Genomic DNA, 23,419 nt, shown 5'->3' with positions numbered 1-23,419 from the left:
TCCTGTTTTAGAGTGTGTAAGAAATATATTTTGTTTGTTGAAATGTGCAACTCAAAGGAGTTGCCTCGTAAATGCAGATAATTTGATCATTGCCCCATTTCTGAGTTAATTTGAATATATAATCAATTGAGGTTGATAACATATTAATAGTTTGGTACATAATGTCTAATCTAAATTAACACGGTAAAACTAATTTGCTAAATTAGGTACTGGAATGTTGGATTCCGTTCTGAATGGGAAGTTGAATTAATTCTCATGCATACTGTCATGATCGATTACACCGAGAAACGGGTATTGGAAATACTAATGCAAAGTGGACACTTTGTGTGATAAAGCATATTTAATATTAGTATATTAACCATGTATGCTAGTAATGTTATGGTCATTGTAATAATTTGACTGGAACTGTACATTTGATGCATATCTCTAACCAATAGCCTTTCCTTTCTGTAATATTAGATTAGTTGTGCACCCCTTTTTATTCTTAAATAATCTATTGTTTTATATTCCTGACACATTGTGTGAATGTCGGTTATTGTCTAAGGTAATCCGAGTTCTACATGATCCCACCGAACTATTATGGCATGTCTCAGTTATTAACATTTGGATGTTCTTATACAGGGTGTCTAGAGACTAATTCATATTTAAATAAATTGTATACCTAATTCACTACATTACCTTGCTGCATTAGGCCCTAAAACATGCAGACACGACAATGTGTGGTTAGATTAAAATAAGAAAAATAAATGAAACAGCTTCTCAGGTTATAGCCCTTGAGAACTCCAGAGTAGTTTTCAATGCCTATCAACTCCTGCTCTCAGCCAGTCTGCCTATAAGTGGGACACGCATTTAATTACATTTTCATCTTGAAACCTGACTGTTCAAACCCCTTTGAAGTTAGCTGTAATTTAATAAAAAAATAAAAATAAAAAAAAACTGACCGTACAGAACAGAAAACAACAAATCCTTCCATTAACCAATTATCCCAGAAATTAGCAACAAAATACCAAAAGGTTTTGTAATGCAATTCTGTCATTTAGGATCACATTGCGAACATATCAAATAGAAAAATTAATAAATAAATAAAGATGGTAAATAGCTATTTCTTTGTAAAAGAAAGAACATTTGAGCAGGACAGTGCTCTTAAAGGATTACAGGTGTGTTTAGAAGTTCTGGGTACATCTACTGGCAAAAGAGCATATTTCAGATCAAATCACTTGTCGAGCAGCTACTTGACCACAGAGGTCAAAGGCCATACCTGCAGGCGTTTGCTTGAGTTCACTGGGTTCCTGACCAGTAGGGTTTGCTCTAGGTTGTTACCTTTTTTGTCTCACTAAACACATGGGAGGGCAAGAGTGAATGCAATGCTCCCTGTGGAATGAAAGATTGGCAAATTCACAAAGCCAGGACACAAACCTGTGCTCTCCTGACTGTAACACACAGTCATGCTTTACCAGGTAGGCCACTCGGGAATTCTCTTATCACTTATTTTGGTTTTCTGTGTGCAGGTTAAAAAATAAAAATGTTGCTGGTGAGAATCTTTGTTATATAATATACCTCCCAGCAACAAGCAATGGCTACAGCTTCCTTGTTCTGGTGTTACTAACTAAGACAGGAAACTCATGCACAGACCTTGTTCTGTTCTAGTACTACTATATTGCTGGTAGTGTTCTGTGATACCTCATTTAGGGAGAATCGATACGATACCATGCACAGTATCGTTAGGTTATTATCATAACCCTGGTTCCCTGAAACAGAAATCTAACCATTACCTCATGGGTATTAATCCTTTGATACCGTCTAACCTGAATAGATATTCCAAAGCTGCGTAGTGCCAGTGACGCAGTCGCGCCCCACCCCCGAGTGCATAAAAGAGACTGCTGACACGCAAAACGTCATCATTTTTCCATCAAGACTGCTGCAATAAGATGCAGCGACCTTGAAGGTTAATGGTTACATTTATATTTCAGGGAACCAGGGTTATGATAATAACCTAACATTCCCTTTCAAGTACAAAATGTAACCATTACCTCATGGCTAGATATACCAAAGCTGTCACAAGGAAAACTGCAGACCAAGTGAAAAGTTACAAGGCTCGGCTAAGGCCACCTTGCGCATTACCATGAGGAACCCAGTACAAGTAACAGGGCTAACAAATTGAGGGGAACTCGCCTCCAATTCTATGCTGTAAGGGTTCCAAACCCAGGATTTTGTGGAGCCACGAAATTCAGCTGATAGAACCACGTAAAATTGTGGGGCATATCCCACACCGCTGCATCGCAAATGTCTCTGACAGTATGCCTGGAATAAAGCCCACAAAGTTGCCATACCCCCGGTAAATGGGCAGTGAGGTTTTCTGGAGGGGGCAAGTTGGCTCGTTCATATGCAGTCTGAACCGTATCTGTGATCCATCTTGAAAGTCTCTGTTTAGACAGAGCTTTCCCATGGGACTTAGCCCCATAACACACATCAAACTTTTGGTTTTGTCCACATAATACGCTAGTGCCTGCACCGGGCAAAGCTTATGGAGCTGCCTTTGCAGACAGCCTCCTATTTAGGAGTGCGTCTGGATTCCAAGACCATGCTGTCCACTCTGTTGGAGGACAGTGTAGAGAATAGCCGCTTGTCAGAGATATATAGCTGATGAAAACAAGTTTCAGTGTATGTATTCAAAGGTCATTACCACAGACTATAGATTTTTATTGCTTTCATGCTGAACCTGTAGCCGTCTGCATTGGCAGACTTTTGCGGTGTGACTCAGAAGCTTTATAGGTCCTGTGCTTCCTCCTGCAGGTGAAGTGTCACATTTATTGTGTTATCTTTAGGGAAACTGATATGCTGACAATGAAGTCTGTATTCATTCTGGTCTTTCCGTCGCTCATGCATACAATTCAAAACACAGGAGTTTCACAGCTATCACATTACATGCACATAAAATACAGATTAACACAAAATCCAAAGACTATAAAAACATTGCTAACATGTGGTAGAGTTTTAATGACATATGTCATTAAAGAGGCTGTGTGGTCCAGTGGTTAAAGAAAACGGCTTGTAACCAGGAGGTCCCCGGTTCAAATCCCACCTCAGCCACTGACTCATTGTGTGACCCTGAGCAAGTCACTTAACCTCCTTGTGCTCCGTCTTTTGGGTGAGACGTAGTTGTAAGTGACTCTGCAGCTGATGCATAGTTCACACACCATTGTCTTTGTAAGTCGCCTTGGATAAAGGCGTCTGCTAAATAAACAAATATGTCAGTAAATTACATTTTTGCAGCTTCTAGCAAATGCACTCCCTTTTGATCAGCTTCTAGCGCATTCCTGTTTTATTTGTTATCTTTGCTGTGCCTTTTTTATAAGTCATACGCACTGGGATTCACTTACTTAAACTAAAAGAACAGAAGAAATCACAGTAAAAGAAAAAAGTTAACTTCAGCAAAGAGATCGGGGTGACAAACTGAAAGATGTTTCAATAAATTGGTGGCATTTCGAGTCCTCTGTTTTGCACTTCTTTAAAACACTTTTGACATTTGACTGTCTGCCTTCAACCAGATTGCCGCAGTAATAATAATATTGTTTTTAAAGCACACAATTACAGAGTTTTGTTTTAAAAGCTAATATTTGTTTTAAAAGCTATATATATATATATATATATATATATATATATATATATATATATATATATATATATATATATATATATATATAAACACATGGAATTCTGAGTTTTCTTCATTTAAAATGATGATATTACAAATCCATTGTGTTCACTGTGTAGTTTAGGTTGTTTTTCAGGACATAAGGGCTGATGGCAATAGATGATCTCTTTTTCTCAACTTCAAGACACCCAGGGTAAGCATATCTATCTCTCCTCATCCAGATATCAATCATGCCCCCACTCCGTGTTATCAGTGCAGTGAGGAGCTTGTTCGCTGCAAAGGAGAACAATGATACATGACCATTCGGAAAGACAAAACACTGGGGGTGTACAAACACTGGAAAATCTGATACTACTGCTGAGGCAGTCTTCCACAGCATCAATGTAAACCCCAAGGCAAATAAGCATGAAGATTCATGGCCATAGCTGCTTTAGATTTTGTGCAAAGCATGCAAGGACAATGTCAATATATGGAGGTCAATCCAATCAAGAGATGTGCAGAGTATAAAACAAACGTGTCCGTAACATACCATATACTATATATCCTTTCCCACTGTTTGAGATGTTCTGATGTCAATAGCATGAAAAGATTAAGACAAACTGACCTATATTCACAGGATGTGGCAAGATTTCTTCTGACACATGTCCATGAAAAGTGTCATCAAATCGGGTTAAGCAGTTCGGGAGATAACACATTTAAATAAACTTATCAGGTGTCACAACCCATCCATTATTAGGTCACCACAACCTTGATTCAGATTCTCTCAAGAGCTTTCTTCACAATTGATTAAGGTGACTTTGCAATATCTCAACAACATACAACACAACACTTAGAGCATGCATTAAAACATTGCAGTGAGGTGCAAATAACAGATAATGGAATTGCGATGGAAAACTCCTTGTCTCTGCATTTTTTCACAGCTTAAGAATAATATAACCACAGACTACAATCACAGTTGAGAGCTATCCTGTGGTCTCCTGCATTAATGTACAATTCTAAATAAAGAAACACAGTAAAAAGGCAGCCACTAAAGGGTTTTGGATTTCCTATTCTTCCTCCCTCCCCCTGTAGTTTCTTCACAGCTTAAAACATTTCGGTGATACCACCCTTTGATTTTTTTATTTGATTAATTCTACGAATCCTCCAACTAAGAGTGGCTGTGTGACTTTGAAGAGAAGGGGAGTGCGGGGCAGATATATTGTTGATTAAAAAATCCACAGTTAGTGCTACGAATCCACAGAATACTGTGGATTCATTAACGAAACCACAGTGAATCAGAACAATTCAACAGTTAGTTAATTATGGCTTTACACATTTCAAACGTAGCACTTCGAAAAAGGCTTGCAATTTCATTTTAGCATTACAGATTGTTAAAGAAAAGTAATACAATTCTACATAAAATAAAAAAAAAGTTTTCATATTTACAAATTCACTTCCACAAAACATCCCCCTAATTTTCATTTTAAATTTGTTCTGGACAGGTTCAGGAACAACACATTTCCTCATCACTTAGTAAATCTCCATCAATTACACAGACTAACGCAGCTTTTGCATTTGTTTCTGGGCTTTAACTATTGTTCAAACAAGCTTACAGTCCACTTAAATTTGTTCTTCTCGAAACCGATCGCTGGCAGTGATATTTAGGTCTTCACCTGTTTTAGGTGCGGCAGAATGATCAATAACTTTCCTCTCTGTTCCTGGTTCACTTTCCTTTGTTTTTTGCATTTTTATTTTTCTAATGCCACTTTCATGTTCTACATCTAAAACACAGTCCTCGCTACTATCTTCACTTACAACAGACACTTTTGTAAGTGAGATTTCAAACTCAAACTCCGAGGAACTCGGGACAACATTCACACAATATGAGAGACAAACATTTTAACCGTTTGAAGCGTAACAAGAGCAAAAACAAAATCCAATTACCAAATTAACAATCAATTGAAACGCATTAAATCAATTTGGCTACATTTTGTATGCTTTTAATTTTCAGTTATATTTCGTGTTCCGCGTTTTCGGTTTTTATCTTAAAAAAAAGTTTATTTTACATGTATTAAAATAGGGATAAAACCGGTAAAAAAATAGTTTTAATTGAAACATTGGTAAAATTGGGGGGGGGGGGGGGCGGAATCTCAGTACACACACTTTACATGTGGAATATGATGTGTAGCAGTTCTGGTTTCTGATTAGGTTTAATGTCCCTGTCTGATAAAGCACAATCTGTGCAAGTCGAAGCAACATTATCCCAAGTTAGCTGGTACTTTGTGAACGTTTGGGCAATCGCTGTGCTGAAGGAAACAGTATCTACAGAAGGTGTGAACATGACATCAGCACAAAACAAGCCAGGTTTATTCGCCTTGAATTCATAAAAATAAAATAAAAAACTGACAGAACTGGGTGGTGCAAGTCATCGTAACACACACTGGACATTTCCATCAATGTGTTCCATGTAAGTTTACCAACTAAAGCATCACCATTTTCTGTCAAATATTTACGATTAAGATTGTCGGCGTTAGGCAGTGTTTTAGCTGATGGACAGTACTGTCGTACGAAGTCACCGATACATACCTCTGCAATAAACACTGGGTGTCCAGCAAAGCACAGCGCTGACACAATCACTAACACAGTCATTCTGCGCTCTCTTTATTAAAGCGTGTGTAAAAGCTGCATAAATTGATTGCTTGTCTCTAAGTTCACTTTCTTGTTTTAGTTTAATGTGTCGCTTATTTTTCAGTATATTCTATTATTGTCAGCGCGAACATGTACCTCGATGCAGCAATATTTGCAGCGCTGTGCATCCTCTGCCTCATCTGACCCACTTCTGCTATTTTTGCTTTTCATATTCTTTGAAACATTAGTAGTGAATATTCATAAACTGATTTACGTTTTCTCCCCATTCCTCATCTACTAAAAATATTATATGTTTGTGAATTTCAATGTAGTTTTTGATCAAGCTAGTAATTACTACACCCAGCAATTGCCTCAATAATCAGACTTTGATTGGCCAACATAATCAGGTGATAATGTGTTTGTGAAGTGACAGAGAACCACGTTTGAACGTTATTTGATCCTCTGATGTTTAAACATCTGCTGTATCCTAGGATACAGTGTAGGGATGCTCATTCCAATGTCGGTCAAAATAAAAAAGCATTTTAATAAAATTATTGTGTATTTCCTCGAAAATAGTACTGGGAGAATATTGAATAATAGACAAAAATCTGGTATAAAATCAGTAAAAACCAATGTCCAGATAAAAAGAAATCCTGTAATTTTTCAGTAAATTTCGGAATAAACCGGAAACGCAGAACACTAGTTATATTATACAATGCAACAACCTGTTAAGTGTCAAATTGCAGGAGCTTCAGGCACAATGTAGGTAACTACATTGCAAAGGTGATACCATATATTTAAAAGAAAGAGATAGTCCAGCTCTTCAGGCAAAAGTAGACAGCAAAAATACGGTGGATGCTGGTATTTGCTATATATAAAGGATGCTTGTGTGAATGCTTGACTTGGTTAATGGAATGCCAACATGGTGATGTATTTTGCAACCAAATACTCCCAAGATTTTTGGATAGCGAGTGGAAAAAAAAATTTCCGCATGGGAAGAGAAACATTTGAGTACCTCGTCCGGTATACAGTCACATGAGCTGTTGACCCCCTCTATAGAGCTTCAGTGCCAGCACAGCATTTCACACAAGAGCTAAGATGGTTCAGTGCCGTCTCTGAAACACCTCGTGAGGTGGTTCAGAGACGGCATAAAATATGACGGCTCTGTGATGGTATAAGCAATTCACACAGACTGCATCAGTGCCGGTTCTGAGCCGTCATAACTCGTCTGTGTGAAAGGGGTATAGGACTTGTTGAACCGGACAAATGATGTTTGAAGTGGAGGGTGTGAGTGATACTGCAGTTAACAGAGCCGAAATGGTGACTTCCATGTATGGGGTGCCAAGTGTTTAAAAAAACAAACAAAAAAAAACACTAATATAAGGTATTTTTTCACGGATGTAATATAAATCATGTAAATCACTTCAAATAATTGCCAGGTCTCAAATAATCGCCTGTCTCCAATACGTGCCGGGTCTGCTGGCAAATACTGCAAATACAGGGCAGCAGTGTGGAGTAGTGGTTAGGGCTCTGGACTCTTGACCGGAGGGTTGTGGGTTCAATCCCTGGTGGGGGACACTGCTGCTGTACCCTTAAGCACGGTACTTTACCTAGATTGCTCCAGTAAAAACCCAACTGTATAAACGGGTAATTGTATGTAAAAATAATGTGATATCTTGTAACAATTGTAAGTCGCCCTGGATAAGGGCGTCTGCTAAGAAATAAATAATAATAAATAATAATAGTAATAATAATAATAAATAAACACCGGGTCTCTGTCATTGCCATTGAAGCTGAGGAGGAGCTTGAGCAGTAATGAACTGCTAATAAGTGACAGCGATGAAAGTGACTCTCAGGATTAATAAATAATAAATAATGTAATCCATATGTGTTTAATGCAGTTAAGTTATTCAAAGTTCTGATAATTTTAAGCATGCTGAAAGTAGGCCAGATACAAACCTCTTGGTGTAGTAACATGTTTTGTTGTATTAACAATGTTTGAGATTAACCAATACATTATTTTTTATAATGATACTTATTGCTTTTATTATTCATTTTTAAAAACATTTTAGAAGTTTGTATTGTTTTATTATTATTATTATTATTATTATTATTATGCTGTAAGCGTAGCCTACACGCCTTTGTTCTGATATCTACAGGGCTGTCTTAGTTATAATTATTATTATTATTATTATTATTAATAACAATGGTAGATCTAATTCAGTTTTTAAATACATTGCTACAAGTTTGTATGTTAGTGGCTTCTCAATGACCGCATGAAGCATGTGAAGCTAGTGATCTAATATAAACGTCGGTCTCAAATAATCGACGGTCTCCAATACGCGCCGGGTCTGCTGGCAAATATTGTAAATAAACGCCGGAGGCATTTAATTGAAGTTTTACGGTATGCTAAGTAAGTAAGGTGACCTTCACCTTAAAAAATGGATAAACATTTTGAATAAAAATATAAATATTCCCTTTAGAAATGATAGCACAGTTGGACATGAAGGTTTTCACTGACCTTTTTAAGTTCGGATCAGGAAATGAGTAATGATTTTCCTAGCACAGAGTTCAGGCCAAAATGTCAGTTGGTAACAAATGGGAATAAATGGCACCAAATGAGTTTTTGACATGCGATTGATTTTGCCCTGCCAGCCTCGCTATTCCAGGCATGGTGCCTAACAGCCTAGACTCACAATTAGGCCCTGAGGTTCAATTATCTGATGCATTAGAAACGAAACAAGCTGAGAGCAGAGAGACACACTGTGGATAACACTGCTGTGATTTCTCCAGAGACACTATGAATCACACTCACACGCCTTCAAAGTGTATTTAGGAACAAAAAGAAGGTATCCATAGACTATTTGGATTTGTGTGGACTGCTGTCTCCACTGTCTAAAAAAAGCACAAATCAGCACACATCCAAGCAGCTGTTTCTTCACTTGATTCGTCTAGAATGGTAAATTAGCCCGATCTCTGATGTACTCTTATTTCTGAGGAGCGCACAATCCGAATAATCGATTCATACAGCACTAACATAGTAACTACACTTCACGTTACAAGCCAGTCAGTCACAACCATAACCAATCCTGTAAACACACCATTGGCCTTGTAATGCCAATCACAAACAAAACAGTTATTGTCATGGAAACACTGTGAACAATGTGAACAAGTACAAACCAGAGGTCAGGCTACACATGTCATCATGCACAGAGCTACTATGTTCATTTTAAATGTGGAAAGCATGTGTTTTATCAATTAAGCATATACGAATTTTACAACTCAAACTGCAGGTGAGATGAAGACAGATTGTGACACTGAACTTTCAGGGAGAGAATGTGGCCTCTGTGTGATATGTAAAAATATAAAATTATCAATAAAATGATGGACTGTTTTGTAAAAGGCAAACTATATACCTATACCTCTATACCCATCTACAATTTTTCAAAAAACACTGACATCCTGAGAAAAAAAACCAAAACAAAACAAAAAAAAAAACATTAATGCTTATCCATCAGACCGTCTGACATTGAATGTGAGGTCAAAACTGATTATTCCATAATTTAACTGGGATCTCCAGGAAGTAAAGAGCAGACAGGCTTGTTTTTTTATTGCTGAAAGTGGTTTTAAAATAATTCCATCCTTGGCTTTGGAGATCCTGCAGTGCAGAGCGGAGATCACTGGGACTTGCCATTAGAGCTCTGGGGAGAGGTGTGCACTGAAATGACAGCCTTGAGCACTCATGTTATTCCTTCGATGGATTCTAATTGACACCCCTGATCTTTGAAATTGAAGTTGTTTGCTAGCTCAGTAGACAGCCCTGCTGTCCTGGAGCCACAGGGTCCTGGGTTTGAATCCTGCTCTGGGAGGACATTGACACTCTACATCTCACAGTAAAACACCACAAGGCGTGGGACGGCTGTACAGTTAGACCTGGCTTCCTTCACGAAATGGTGTAATAACAAAGCACCATCTGCTCTCTGCATGTAATAGATCCCAGGGTGCTTGCTAAAGAGGGACAGTGTTCCTGAACTTGATGCCCCAGCCTTATTACCCAGAGATTTACTTATACAGCACAGCGTGGTGACAAGTAACAAATAAATAACACGTTTCATGACAACTGGATAAGCGCGTCTTCAGATACAAGCAAAAACCTAAGTTTGACCTATAGGTGTCCAAACAGACTAAATATAAAACACCAAGTTTAATATGTTGTAATGTTCTAGGTTACAGCTGCCTTGTAACCAGTCTAACAATTTGCAAGTATTCTATTAATCTTGTTGTACATGATAAATAAACATGGAAAAACCTGAGAGTGAGACTCGGGGCATTAAATTAATATTAAAATGAAATACAATTAGAGGAAGACAGAAAACTGCAGGCGTACCAGATAAATAACATTGCCAAGTACCCATTTAAAAAGATGTTGTGATTTCTGTGCCGTCATCTAGAGAGTTAGCGTAACATCAATTTAAATGAACAGGACAGTCCCTGAGTGATAAACTGCACACTCTCACTAATGCAAAGCAAATTGTTCATTGACATAATGTTACATTAGATAAATTGGTGTGCCTAATGGAAACACAGCTCAGGTGTCCTGTACCTGTCCAGTTTGATCCTGGCGAGCAGCGGCTCCAGCCAGCCCACAGTGCACTCGCAGTGAGCGTCCAGGAAGGTGATGACCTGGCCGGTGGAGAGGGAAGCCCCCCTGAGCCGGGCCCGGATCAACCCTGACCGCTGCTCCATCCGCACCACCCTCACCGGCACCTCCAGCTTCCGCACATACTGCTCCAGGGGCCGCTTCAGGAAATCTGCACACAACAGAACACAGAGAACATGCAGCACAGGTCAGTCCCACCGGCTGTACGAAAGCTGTGTGGGAATATATCTTTTAACCTTATCAGTGTCCATGCCCTAGTCATTGTATTAGTCCCCTGTGAAAAGCATGGTGTCAGGTCGCAAAATTCTTGAATTTTGCGACTGCCCATTAAAAGGTAAATAAAATTGTATATTTTATAGGTTTTTCAAGGTTTATCACAGTACCTGCACTCTCCTATTGAGCTTGAAACAGCGTTGAAGCATAGAGCAGATTAAGCATACACCAAGCATGTATACACATTTTATTAACTTGTTTTTTTTGTTTGTTTTTTTAACTCTTGTTTACTGATTTTCAGAAAACATAGACTAACAAAATCATTAATACATCTGTACTGTATATAAAATTTACAAAATCATCAATACATCAAATACAAAAAAACATAATAATTGACTGTTTTACTGCATTGTATTTAACTTTATTGCATTTTCATTAATATAACAATCAATAACAGATGAAAAAACAAGCTTCTCAAGAGAAACAAACAAAAAAAAAAAAGTCACATTTTTCAATGGCAGGAGATTATGGGATTGGAGTCTGTCTCAGTTGGTCAACATACAACAGAAAAGGTTGCCCTGCCTTCAATAACTTTTCCCTGTATTTGATTTTTTTCCAATTTCAGGAAATAGAATATCCCAATGGGGCAGCTTTTTTCCAGACCAACAAGTTGGCAAAGGCCAGGGTGTCAGATTATATCTTTGTTAAGAAAGTATCACTGGGCACAACACCAAAGAGAGCTACAAGTGGTGAAGGTTCAATGGGTACTTTAAGAACTTTAGAGAGTGTCTCAAATACAGATGACCAGAACGGAGCCCGTCTGGGACAGGTCCAGTACATATGTATGAGTGAGGCAGGTTCTTGTTTGTATCTGTCACAGGTGGGGTCCATATATGGGTAGATTTTAGCCAGTCTGACCTTAGACAGATGTAGAAAATGTACAATTTGATTGCATCAGGACATGTCCGGCGCAAATTGATGAGGACTGTATTCTACCAAGACTGGATTCCCACACTTCATCCAGAAACTCAAGGCCTATATCCTGCTCCCATGTAGTTTTTATTGATGATAGAGATGGGCAATGCAAAGACAAAATAATGTTGTACATTTTTTATAAGATGCCTTTACAACCGGGATTGAAATTAAGCTAAGGATCAATGTGGGATGTGGGAAAAGTGGCGGTCTTATTTCGTGCAAAGCCACAAATCTGAAGGCAACAAAAGAAAGGTACCTTCAATATATAAGTCTTTGAGACTTTGAGACAAAACTTTATTAACTTTTATTAATTCTAAAAACAAATGTGTGAGGCCATTGTCAGCAGTAAGATAAATAATTAAAAAAAATCTGACCTTAATACAGTTTTAATTGCAGTAGTTTAAACCCTTACTACTGCCTAGAGATAACAATGCAAGTATTTTACTTAGTGTTACAGGCCCCCTGCAGTGTCTACAAGAAACTCAGTTCTTTACCTCTGCTTTATCCTATGTTGTCCACAAAGCATTTTGTTTTAACATATTTCTCATTGTTTTTATTCACAATAGGTAAATCAACTTGGGAATTACTTTTTTTCAATCTTTACCTTGACAACGTTCAGCAGGAGAAAGATAGTTGTCAGCAATCTTTTTAAAAATATAACCCTTGCGATACAGATAACACAGGACACAACAAAGGTAATGTAATGCGTTTCCTGTAAACTTTGCAGGATGTTTTGTAACACTTGAATTCCTAAAAACTCAAATGTCAAAGTACAGATTCTATATAAAACATACTTGAAATAAAACACATTTTCAGTTCTTAAAAGCACTGCAGTTGGAGTGATAAGCTGAGTCCAAAGAGTGTGGTTGAAATCCAATGCAAGCCAAGTACACATACTGTACATACCGAGCATCAAAAGAAACTTATCACTATTAGAACACATTTATTGTCGAAAAAAATAAAGTATATAAATGACTGACATTGGCGAAATGTTTTTGTTTTCTTTTTAATCACTCGATCATTCATCTTTGACCATGACTGAAGCATATGCACTTAATCACCTAATTAGTGAGACAGTTGTTTGGACACTGGATATGGAGTGATTTCAGCTGTTGAATTGCAAGCTTGAATAAAAGCAATAAAGAAAATCACAGAAAAACACCAGGGCAGCGCCTTCATGCAATCGTAATTCTGGAGGCTGGACTAGGGCAGCGTACTGTGGCTCGCCGTCTTTGGTGCTCACAGTCAGCAATTTCAAACCTGGCGAGACGGTATAACCAGACACACTCTGTCAATGACAGGCCACGAACTGGGAGACCAAGAGTCATAACACCTGCCCAAGATCGACAGATCATTTTGCAGCATCTTTGTGATGTCAATTGTTAAATCAGCACAATATAAAGTCACCACACCTACTCTAAAACAGAGTTTGTCATATTTAGATCACATCTAGTAAATTGTATCCAAATATAAGTGATAAGTTTATGTTGATGTATATATATATATATATATATATATATATATATATATATATATATATATATATATATATATATATATATATATATATACACACACACACACACACACACATATACATATACATACATACATACACACACACAGTGCCTATAGAAAGTCTACATCCCCTTTCAATATTTTCACCTTTTGTTGCCTTATAGCCTGGAATTAAAATGCATAGTAATACAAACAAAAATAGTTTTTTTCATTTATCTACACATCCTACCCCACGAATTCCAAGTGAAAAAAATATTCTAGAAATTTGTAGAAAATTAATTAAAAATAAAAACTGAAATAGCTTAGTTGGATAAGTGTCCATCCCCCTTGTAACAGCTATCCTAAATTAGCTCAGGTGTAACCAAATCACCTTCAAAATCACACACCAAGTTAAGTGGTCTCCACCTGTGTTGAATTGTAGTGATACACATGATTTCAGGATAAATTTAGCAGTTCCTGTAGGTTCCTCTGCTGGGTAGTGCATTTCAAAGCAAAGACTCAACCATGAGCACCAAGGAGCTTTCAAAAGAACTCTGGGACAAAGTTGTTGAAAGGCACAGATCAGGAGATGGGTATAAAAAAAATATCAAAGGAATATCCCTGGGAGCACAGTGAAGACGATTATTAAAAAGTGGAAGGTGTATGGCACCACCAAGACCCTGCCTAGATCCGACCGTCCCTCCAAACTGGATGACCGAGCAAGGAGACTGATCAGAGAGGCTACCAAGAGGCCAATGGCAACTTTGCAAGAGCTACAGGCTTTTATGTGCATGTGACAACAATCTCCCAAGCACTCCACAAATCTGGCCTGTATGGTAGGGTGGCAAGAAGGAAGCCATTACTCAAGAAAGCCCACCTTGAATCCCGTTGGAAGTATGCAAAAAAACACTCTGGAGATTCTGTAGCTATGTGGCAAAAAGTTTTGTGGTCTGACGAAACTAAAATGGAACTTTCTGGCCTAAATTCAAAGCGTTCTGTTTGGTGCAAACCCAGCACAGCGCATTGCCTTGGCAGCAATATACATAGGTACTTAGAATTACTGTTCGTTTTATTTCAAACAACAATATGCAAAACAGTTAAAAACAAAGCATTAATATTGTACTGTTATACCATATACACACGCATTGCACAATAACACAAATTAAATATCTACTTGATGAAGCGGTTTTTATTTGAGTCAATGAGATGTTCACGTGTGGCAGCAATGCACTAGCAAAAGTCACAAGGCAGTGACGTCAGCTCCCTAGCAACAAGCCTCCTATGTTGTATGAATTAAAACGGTGTGCTGCTTTTTATACGAAATATGAGAAAAAGCATGTTGCGTAGAGGATTTATACTGGATCCTGATGCATCCAATAAAACGAGGGAGTGGTTGTACAGTATTTGTTAGCCTATTTGTTTTTCTATGGTTCTCTCTCTATATCGCTGCCCTCGATATATAGTGGATTTATACTGGACCCCAGACACCCGCGATATATCGAGTATATATATATATATATATATATATATATATACACACACACACGAGAGAGAGAGAGAGAGAGAGAGAGAGAGAGAGAGAGAGAGAGAGAGAGAGAGAGAGAGAGAGAGAGAGAGAGAGAGAGAGAGAGAGAGAGAGAGAGAGAGAGAGAGAGAGAGAGAGAGAGAGAGAGAGAGAGAGAGAGAGAGAGAGAGAGAGAGAGAGAGAGAGAATCAACCCAAGCAAAAGATGTTACCAGGCTCCTGAACCCTGGAGGTAGGTAGGGCCAGGGCTAGGAAGTTTCCACCAGGACTTGTTGGGCTCCCCAGTAGTGTTTGCTGGGGCGTGATGAAATTAGTTCTCCATCACCTGTGAGTCGCCAACCAAGAACCAAGAGTTGGATTTCAACCACACTCTTAGGACTCAGCTTAGCACTCCAAACTGCAGTGTTTTTACTAGCTGAGCCACTGGGCTTAATAACTCTGGCACAACATTAAACCTATTGTATAGCCAAGTCCAATTTATTGTGCTGATTTTTAAACAAATTTAGTCTGCAATGTAAATGAGGCATGTAAGGGCCCACAGATGTACGGTTATACATTTAAATGTAGTTTTTACACTGTGGATTTAACAGTACTTAGCTGTGGAATAAAGAGTGTTATTAATATTGAATCAAACGGAGCATTAATCCTTTCAATTTCTTGGCAGTGTCATAATCCTCAGGGGCCATATTACAAAAGCATCCTAAGTGACATTCTTATCTTATCTTCAGAGATATAATGTCCTAACTACAAGTTTAGGAGAGTTGATATTACAGAAAATGCTCTCCTAACTTTTAAGATAGGAAATTAATTTAAGATAGGAAATAGCATATGACAGAACGTTCCTAACTTGGTCATTTCCTAAGTTTCATATTCTATACTGAACGATAATGATCCATTAGTATATTTTGGGATGTGTACCTTTAACAGTAAGCTACATGTAACATCTAGATCAACCCCACCTCCCATGAGAGAAGTTGGTTCATTGTGTTATCTATGGGACAGCATGGAGTTGGAGTTGGAGTTAGACGCGCTCACACGATACTGGCAAGTAAAGTCAAGTAAACTCATCAAGTCTTCCATTCGCTGTAACTGCAATGCTATATTAAATAATGGCAGTGTATATTTTGTACGGCCTTTCTGCTGGAGATTACGTGAGATTAAGGAAGAAGAACGGGATCTTGACTGCTGAAATCTTGTGAGCCACAAGCACGATTCCTGCTCCGGTTTACATAGGTTTTTAGAGCTATTTTTATCATGAGAAATCGATTGACCCTGCTATTAAAGTTACGCTGCCAAAAGACTGTAGAATCGATTTTCATGTGCATGTAAACCAAACTATTGTACTATTGGAATTTACAGTACTGTAGTAGTATTATCTCTATACTTTGATTTATTTTGACATTGCAAAAACAAACTAAATATTTCTAGCAGTTTAAAACCAAAAAACAACATTGTAAAAATATTAATGGAATAAAATATTACAAACAAGGGTTATTTCAAAACTAAACCTGCGTATTTTTCTTTGTTTATCGGTGTTGAGCATGTAGGAAAAAAAAAAAATCTAATTGTTAAAAAAAAAAATATATATATATTTTAAAAACAAAAAAAAGTCTCAAAAAGGGGGAGTGACTTTTACGCCAGTATGACCTGTACCACAATTTTTACAGAAAATGTCACCCAATGTTGTGTACGGGGCCTAGCCAAGCATTCTTAATTTCAATCTACTTGTCAGCATCGGATAAGTTTTACAGTTATTTCTACAGTATTTCTATGCTAGCTTGTATTTTAGCTAGGAAAATAGGGTAATACTGGTGAATACGAGACAATTTTTACATCTTTCCCTTTCCTGTGTTTAGTTTTACCTCACAATTATATATATGGACATGACAGATCTTTTATCAGTGATACAATAACCTATGGTTGTATGTTTTTCTCTATTAAGCATTAACTGCATTGTAATTTGTCTGAAAGTATGAAAGCTTGATTCCTCGAGACTTGTTCCAAAGCACGTGATAAAAAATAAGAAAAAAGTGTCTCACAGAAATCTTGCGCAAAACATGAATGATTGTGTGCTGCCAGTTTACTGAACATGACATCAGTGCGAAACAAACACAGTCCTTCACAGCACAGTACACGCAGTAAAACACATGCATCAGGTGAGTAATGCAGGAATTAACTGGAACAGGGACATTGCAAAGGAGATTTTCACAGGACATAAAATACGGATATATAGGAGAAACATGGCACCTTCCTCAGCTCATACTACCTCTGCTGTTTCCTGTAAAAGACTGACATGCCTAAATGAATCATTACACACACACACACACATTATATATATACAGCTCTGGAAAAAATTAAGAGACCACTGCAAAATTATCAGTTTCTCTGGTTTTACTATTTATAGGTATGTGTTTGGGTAAAATGAACATTTTTGTTTTAATCTATGAACCACTGACAACATTTCTCCCAAATTCCAAATAAAAATATTGTCATTTAGAGTATTTATTTGCAGAAAATGACAACTGGTCAAAATAACAAAAAAGATGCAGTGTTGTCAGACCTCGAAAAATGCAAAGAAAATAAGTTCATATTCATTTTTAAACAACACAATACTAATGTTTTAACTTAGGAAGAGTTCAGAAATCAATATTTGGTGGAATAACCCTGATTTTCAAGCACAGCTTTCATGCGTCTTGGCATGCTCTCCACCAGTCTTTCACATTGATGTTGGGTGACTTTATGCCACTCCTGGTGCAAAAATTCAAGCAGCTCGGCTTTGTTTGATGGCTTGTGACCATCCATCTTCCTCTTGATCACATTCCAGAGGTTTTCAATGGGGTTCAGGTCTGGAGATGGGGCTGGCCATGACAGGGTCTTGATCTGGTGGGTCTCCATCCACACCTTGATTGACCTGGCTGTGTGGCATGGAGCATTGTCCTGCTGGAAAAACCAATCCTCAGAGTTGGGGAACATTGTCAGAGCAGAAGGAAGCAAGTTTTCTTCCAGGACAACCTTGTACTTGAACAACCAAGTCAGCGATTTGCTATTTTAACAAAACAATGCAGCACATGTTCATTTTTTTATTTGAAATATTTTATTTTAATATAATCATTTTTCTTTTTGTAACTATTAAAAAGTCAAAGTTAGCTCAGCATGCGTACATTGTAACCTCGGGTTAAATAATGAGCTGATTTTTGCACATTAAAAGGCTTTTTTAATTGTTTAAAAACTTGTTTTTGTTTCAGGTATCTAAGTTAGGTTACAACTGATTTTCTGTTTAAATCTAAATATAACTACAACGTAGACATACATCTCTGAGGTGCTTGTATTATTTTCCAGGAAGTTTTGACTTCCCCATTCTTTAACTAGCATATTATTAAACAGGTTGACATTTACTTTAAATTACATTTTGTTACAAATAAATCTAGCAGATTGATATTGTTTCATTTATTTTTGTGATGCAGTTATAAACATTCTAAAGAGCATATACTAGGGATTATATGCCTCTGGCTCAGTCAATCAGAGTGCAGGGAATCTTTCCGTATATATCTGCTTGAATTGACAGTTCCAATCTGTACACACCATCATAACTGTCCAGCAGCTTGATTTCACTGTAAGCTACATTTCAGTGAAAAAGCAATGGATGCATTCATGGAAACCACACATTCAATTCAACAACCTCAACACCTAACAATGAGGGCAGCAGAACCAAAACCCTTTTATCCAACACTCTATTACAAAACAAGAGGGTTCGAGGCAAGTCATTTTCTTTTCATTATGTGACTGGTCAAATGTCAGGCTTGCACTTTTCATCTCTCGGCTGAGCTTTAACTGATGCATGGCAGAGAGAGGCACTCTGTCCGCCAACTCCTGTCTGTCGAATGTTTCCAAACTAACAGCAGCCATGCCCTTTCTTCTACTGGGAGCAAGACGGATTCAAAACTTCAAAATCGAGATTAAAGTGAGCTCTGTCTTGGACAAGAAAATGACAGCGAAGTAAAGTGGGACTGAAAAGCTGTAGATTTTGCAGTCAAGCTGACTGCTTTCATGTGTGCATATTGCAAAATCCCAGGGGATATGAGCATTGTGTTAGTCAAAGACAACAACGACAGAGGACAGTGATGCAATGGAATACAACACAGCTGACCCAAGCATTTCATTTTACTGTTCTTGTAAATTAGGCACAAATATGTCTGCTGACATCTGAGAAGCGCTATTGTTACGTGCTTTCCCCTTTTGACTAAACACAGGTTCCACTGAAATAAACAAGCAATCTGCAGTATAGTCAGGACAATAAAGACATCTCAAGAAGACTGCCATTATAAGATCCCACAGATGTAAAATATTGGAATTTAAACATAACTTTCTATTATGCAGCACAAGATCATTACAAATGCCCAAAACATCTGCTAGATATGTCTCTATTTTAATTTTTGTTAGATTGTATTTGTATTGTACTGTACATTATATATATATATATATATATATATATATATATATATATATATATATATATATATATATATATATATATATATATATAGGCCTATAAACACTTGTTTCAAATCCAAAGTGATCCTATACCAGGCGTTAGAAAATATGATTTTCATAATGCTTTATAAATATCTAGATTTTACCTTTCTACTCTTTACAATGCAGAGACCAGCACTGAAATCCTGCATATCCTTCATATACTACTAGAGATGTGCTTCTGGGAACATCGCTCAATCACATCTGGAGAAAAGTCTATGGGATTAGAGGCATTAATCCAGAATGTCAATTTCACTGTATACTAGACTGCCTAAACCCACTTGCTCTGCAGCATAGCACGTCTACCATCAGTGAAGCTCAGAAGAATCAGCGGCAGCTCGCAATCTCCCAATCGTGCAGAGTTAAAGACCTGTTTACTAAAAGCAGTCCTCCAGGGATTACATCCAAAAAACAGGAACAACATATCATTCTTCCCAAATAGCAACGAGAAAACTCTCTACTGGCTAAAATGAATTGTTTTGTTAGAGAGTAATCTTTAATCCTATTACAGAGTGAAGGGCTTTATTTTTTTAATCTATAAATCTTCAGTTTACTGAGTAGTTGAGCTAACCACACTTAAGATCTGTGGAGCTGCAGAGTGACTAAGTGGAAAATGTATTTAAAAATCTATTGTGTTATTAACGTATTAAAGAAAAAAACATGATGGTCCCAGAGTGTCTCAACTGGTGGAAGTGAAGCCACGTGATGAGCAAGGTGAGTCATGCAGCGCAGGTTCGCGTCCTGGCTGTGAAGTGTAGGCAAACTTTGCTGGGGACTCCAAAGGGAATGTCACATTGGCTCTGGCGCTCCTGTGGTTTAGGGAGACAAAACTGGCAGGGGCTGTTCCTCCTCATCTCGTTACAGCAAACCCTGCTGGCCAGACGCCCAGTGAGCTCAAAGGCTGGACACCTGCAGGGTCCTCCAGACGTCTATCTATCTATCTGTCTTGCATTGATATAGCACCCTTCATGTGTTCACATCACAGAGCGTTTCATATAAAAATAACATGGGCCAGTTCTAACAGTTAAAGGCAGCTCTGAACAGATGGGTTTTCAGCAGCCGACCAAAAGAAGAAGTTGAGTCGGATTTCGTCTGGGTGGGCATTCCAGGCTTTTGGGGCACAACAGCAGAAAGCTCTCGAGCCAAAAGTTTTGACGTTAGCTCGAGGGATCCGTAGCATTCCTGCGCTAGACGATCGCAAAGTGAGCTTTGGAGCATGATGGACAATTAGGTCGGACAGATAGGTAAGGGTCAGATCATGCATTGACATACACCAGTAGAGGAATTTTATAGTAAATGCGGGACTTCACAGGGAGCCAGTGTAGAGACTTCAGGACAGGGGTGATGTGCTCAGTTGATTGTGTCCTTGTAAGAATTCTAGCTCCAGAGTTTTGAAGCATTTGAAGTTTTTTCAAGGTGCAGTCGCTAACACCGGAAACGAGAGAACTGCAATAACCACTCTGGACATGATGAATGCACGGACATGCTTATTAAAACTGAGCTCTCTATCAAAGATGACTCCCAGATTTTTGATGGTTTAAGAGGGAGAAATGACTGCGTTTCAGGAGAAACTGACTGTAACCTCTGTTGAGTACCGAGGAGAAGGCTTTCAGTCTTGTCCAAGTTGAGCTTCAAAAAGTTACTTCACATCCATGGCTGACCTTGGCAGTCATTTATCCTGGAAAGTCCAAGGGTTGGGTCCGCATGTAATGAGAAATAAATCTGGAGTATCAACTGTGTAGTGAAAGTCAATCTCAAACTTTTTAAAAATGGATCGAGAGGCAGCATGTGAAAAGCATTGGACCCAGAACAGAGGAACCCCCCGGTCAACAATGGTGGAGTCAGATCCGAAGTCATCCAGGGTGACGAACTGGATACGTTGAGTAAAATAAGAATTAAAACCATGCCAATGCCATACCAGAAAGTCCAATTTGCTTTTCAAGGCTCTTCAGGAGTATTCCATGATCTATGGTAAAGAAGGCTGCTGACAGATCTAATAGAATGAGTATGAACAAGGCACCTCAATCAGTGCTCATTCTGAGATCATTTGTGACTCTCAGAAGGGCAGTTTCTGTGCTGTGACCCTTTCTGAAGCCAGATTGAAATACATCAATTATCCTTTCGAAAGTAGTAGGGCACATCTTCTGGATTTCCTCCACTACTACAATAATAATAATAATAATAATAATAATAATAATAATAATAATAATAATAATAATAATAATGTATTACTACAGACAAATTAGGGAGACAAAAGGCTAGTGGAGTTAGTGGAGATCCAATACAGGCAAGGACAGTTGGACTAATGTGATCAGGTCTAGCAGGGGGTAGGGTAGTGTAAATAGTAGTTATTTTATTACTAAAAAAATGACATACATTTCTGACAATTTGGGAGAAGGGACAAGAACAGAGTGAGTACTTGGGTTCTTATTAAGGATCCCATCAATTGTCTTAAATAAAGTGGCTGGATGGTTTTTTCCACTTCTAATTATATTTGGAGAAGTAGGAAGTCCTTTCTGTGGCAAGAGCTGAACGTTAGTTGGCAATATGGTGATTTCATGTCAAAATGGATATTAAGATGAGAGTCCCTATACCGACGCTCAAGCCTGCGCCCTTCAGTTTTTAAAGCTCTCAGTTCATCAGTATACCAAGGGGACCTGTGGGCTGGGACAATGTTACGTGAGCGCAGAGGGGCTACCATGTCGATAATACTAGACAGAGTAGTGATATACTGTTTGACATAAATGTCAGCTGAAGATGGAGGCAATGTAAAAAGGTCAGACCTAGTTACCAACTCAGGTGAAAAGTGATTGGACATTCTAAGTTGGGAGAAAATCAGGGGTAAAATAATAATTGGACACACTAAATAAATAAATAAATAAATAAATAAATAAATAAATAAATAATTTGGAACCTAATGGTCTTATTCTCTTGTATAATTTGCATCACACACTGACCATTAACATAACTGGGTAGGAAAAAAAACTATAAGTAGCTATGTGGGTGTTAAAACGGAGGACTATCATTTAATTACAGGTGAAATACAGGTGAAGAAATAAAAAAAATAAGAAAATGGAATTACTCAAACCTACGGTGGCACATTCTACTCATACTGTACACAGGCACTAACTTACAAAAGCAGCAAGGTAAAACAGCCAGCAAAAGAAGAGGTTATATCGGTGTGTTCTTGTGTTTATAAAATGAATTTTATACGCAAAGAATATTCAATCAGCCGCACCACTCTTCTACTGTCTGGTTGAAGTTTACACTGGTTGGTCAAACATTTCATGGCTGTCTGATAAGAAAACAACTACCTCACTGAAAACAGTAAAACTGGTGCACATGAGATATCTGGTTTATTACTATTTCTTATAGGAGATAAGTATTTCAATGCAGCTTGATTCACTGATATGCAATGTCTTGTTTCATGGGAAGGCCTGTCTTGGTTTGTCTTACGGGGGTTGAGTAACTAAAAAAAACATTTGAATTAAATTAGCCAGACCAGGGGGAGTTTATTTAGATGGGACTAGAATGCTTTTATACTGATATTACTAGTCCATAAAGTTAACATATCGCACATAGCAGAGATAAATTGGCAAGACATCTCAGTGATGTATTTCTGTCTGTAAAAATACCGAAGAGAAACAGGGTGGAGGAGGCATCAAGGCATAAAAAAGGGACTGTGTTTAGGACACAGCTTTGGACTGAGTGCCAGAGAAGGGCCTGCAAGTGAGGAATGAGGTGAACGGACGAATTGA

General features: G+C 38.0%; 1 protein-coding gene across 2 annotated transcripts in view; it reads right to left on the bottom strand.

The window, feature by feature from the left end:
* Positions 1-23,419, bottom strand: part of LOC117399297 (polypeptide N-acetylgalactosaminyltransferase 1-like) — a 193,282-nt gene that overhangs the window by 35,194 nt on the left and 134,669 nt on the right. For both annotated transcript variants that reach the window (XM_033998390.3, XM_059022787.1), the window contains one exon: positions 10,866-11,073. In XM_033998390.3, coding sequence (XP_033854281.1) covers positions 10,866-11,073 — 208 coding nt within the window. The remainder of the gene's footprint in view (positions 1-10,865; positions 11,074-23,419) is intronic.

This window comes from Acipenser ruthenus, chromosome 4 (genome assembly GCF_902713425.1).
Source record: "Acipenser ruthenus chromosome 4, fAciRut3.2 maternal haplotype, whole genome shotgun sequence".
Lineage (NCBI taxonomy): Eukaryota > Metazoa > Chordata > Actinopteri > Acipenseriformes > Acipenseridae > Acipenser > Acipenser ruthenus.
Note: the sequence above shows the minus strand (reverse complement) of the source record. Positions and strands in the feature narration are given on the sequence as shown.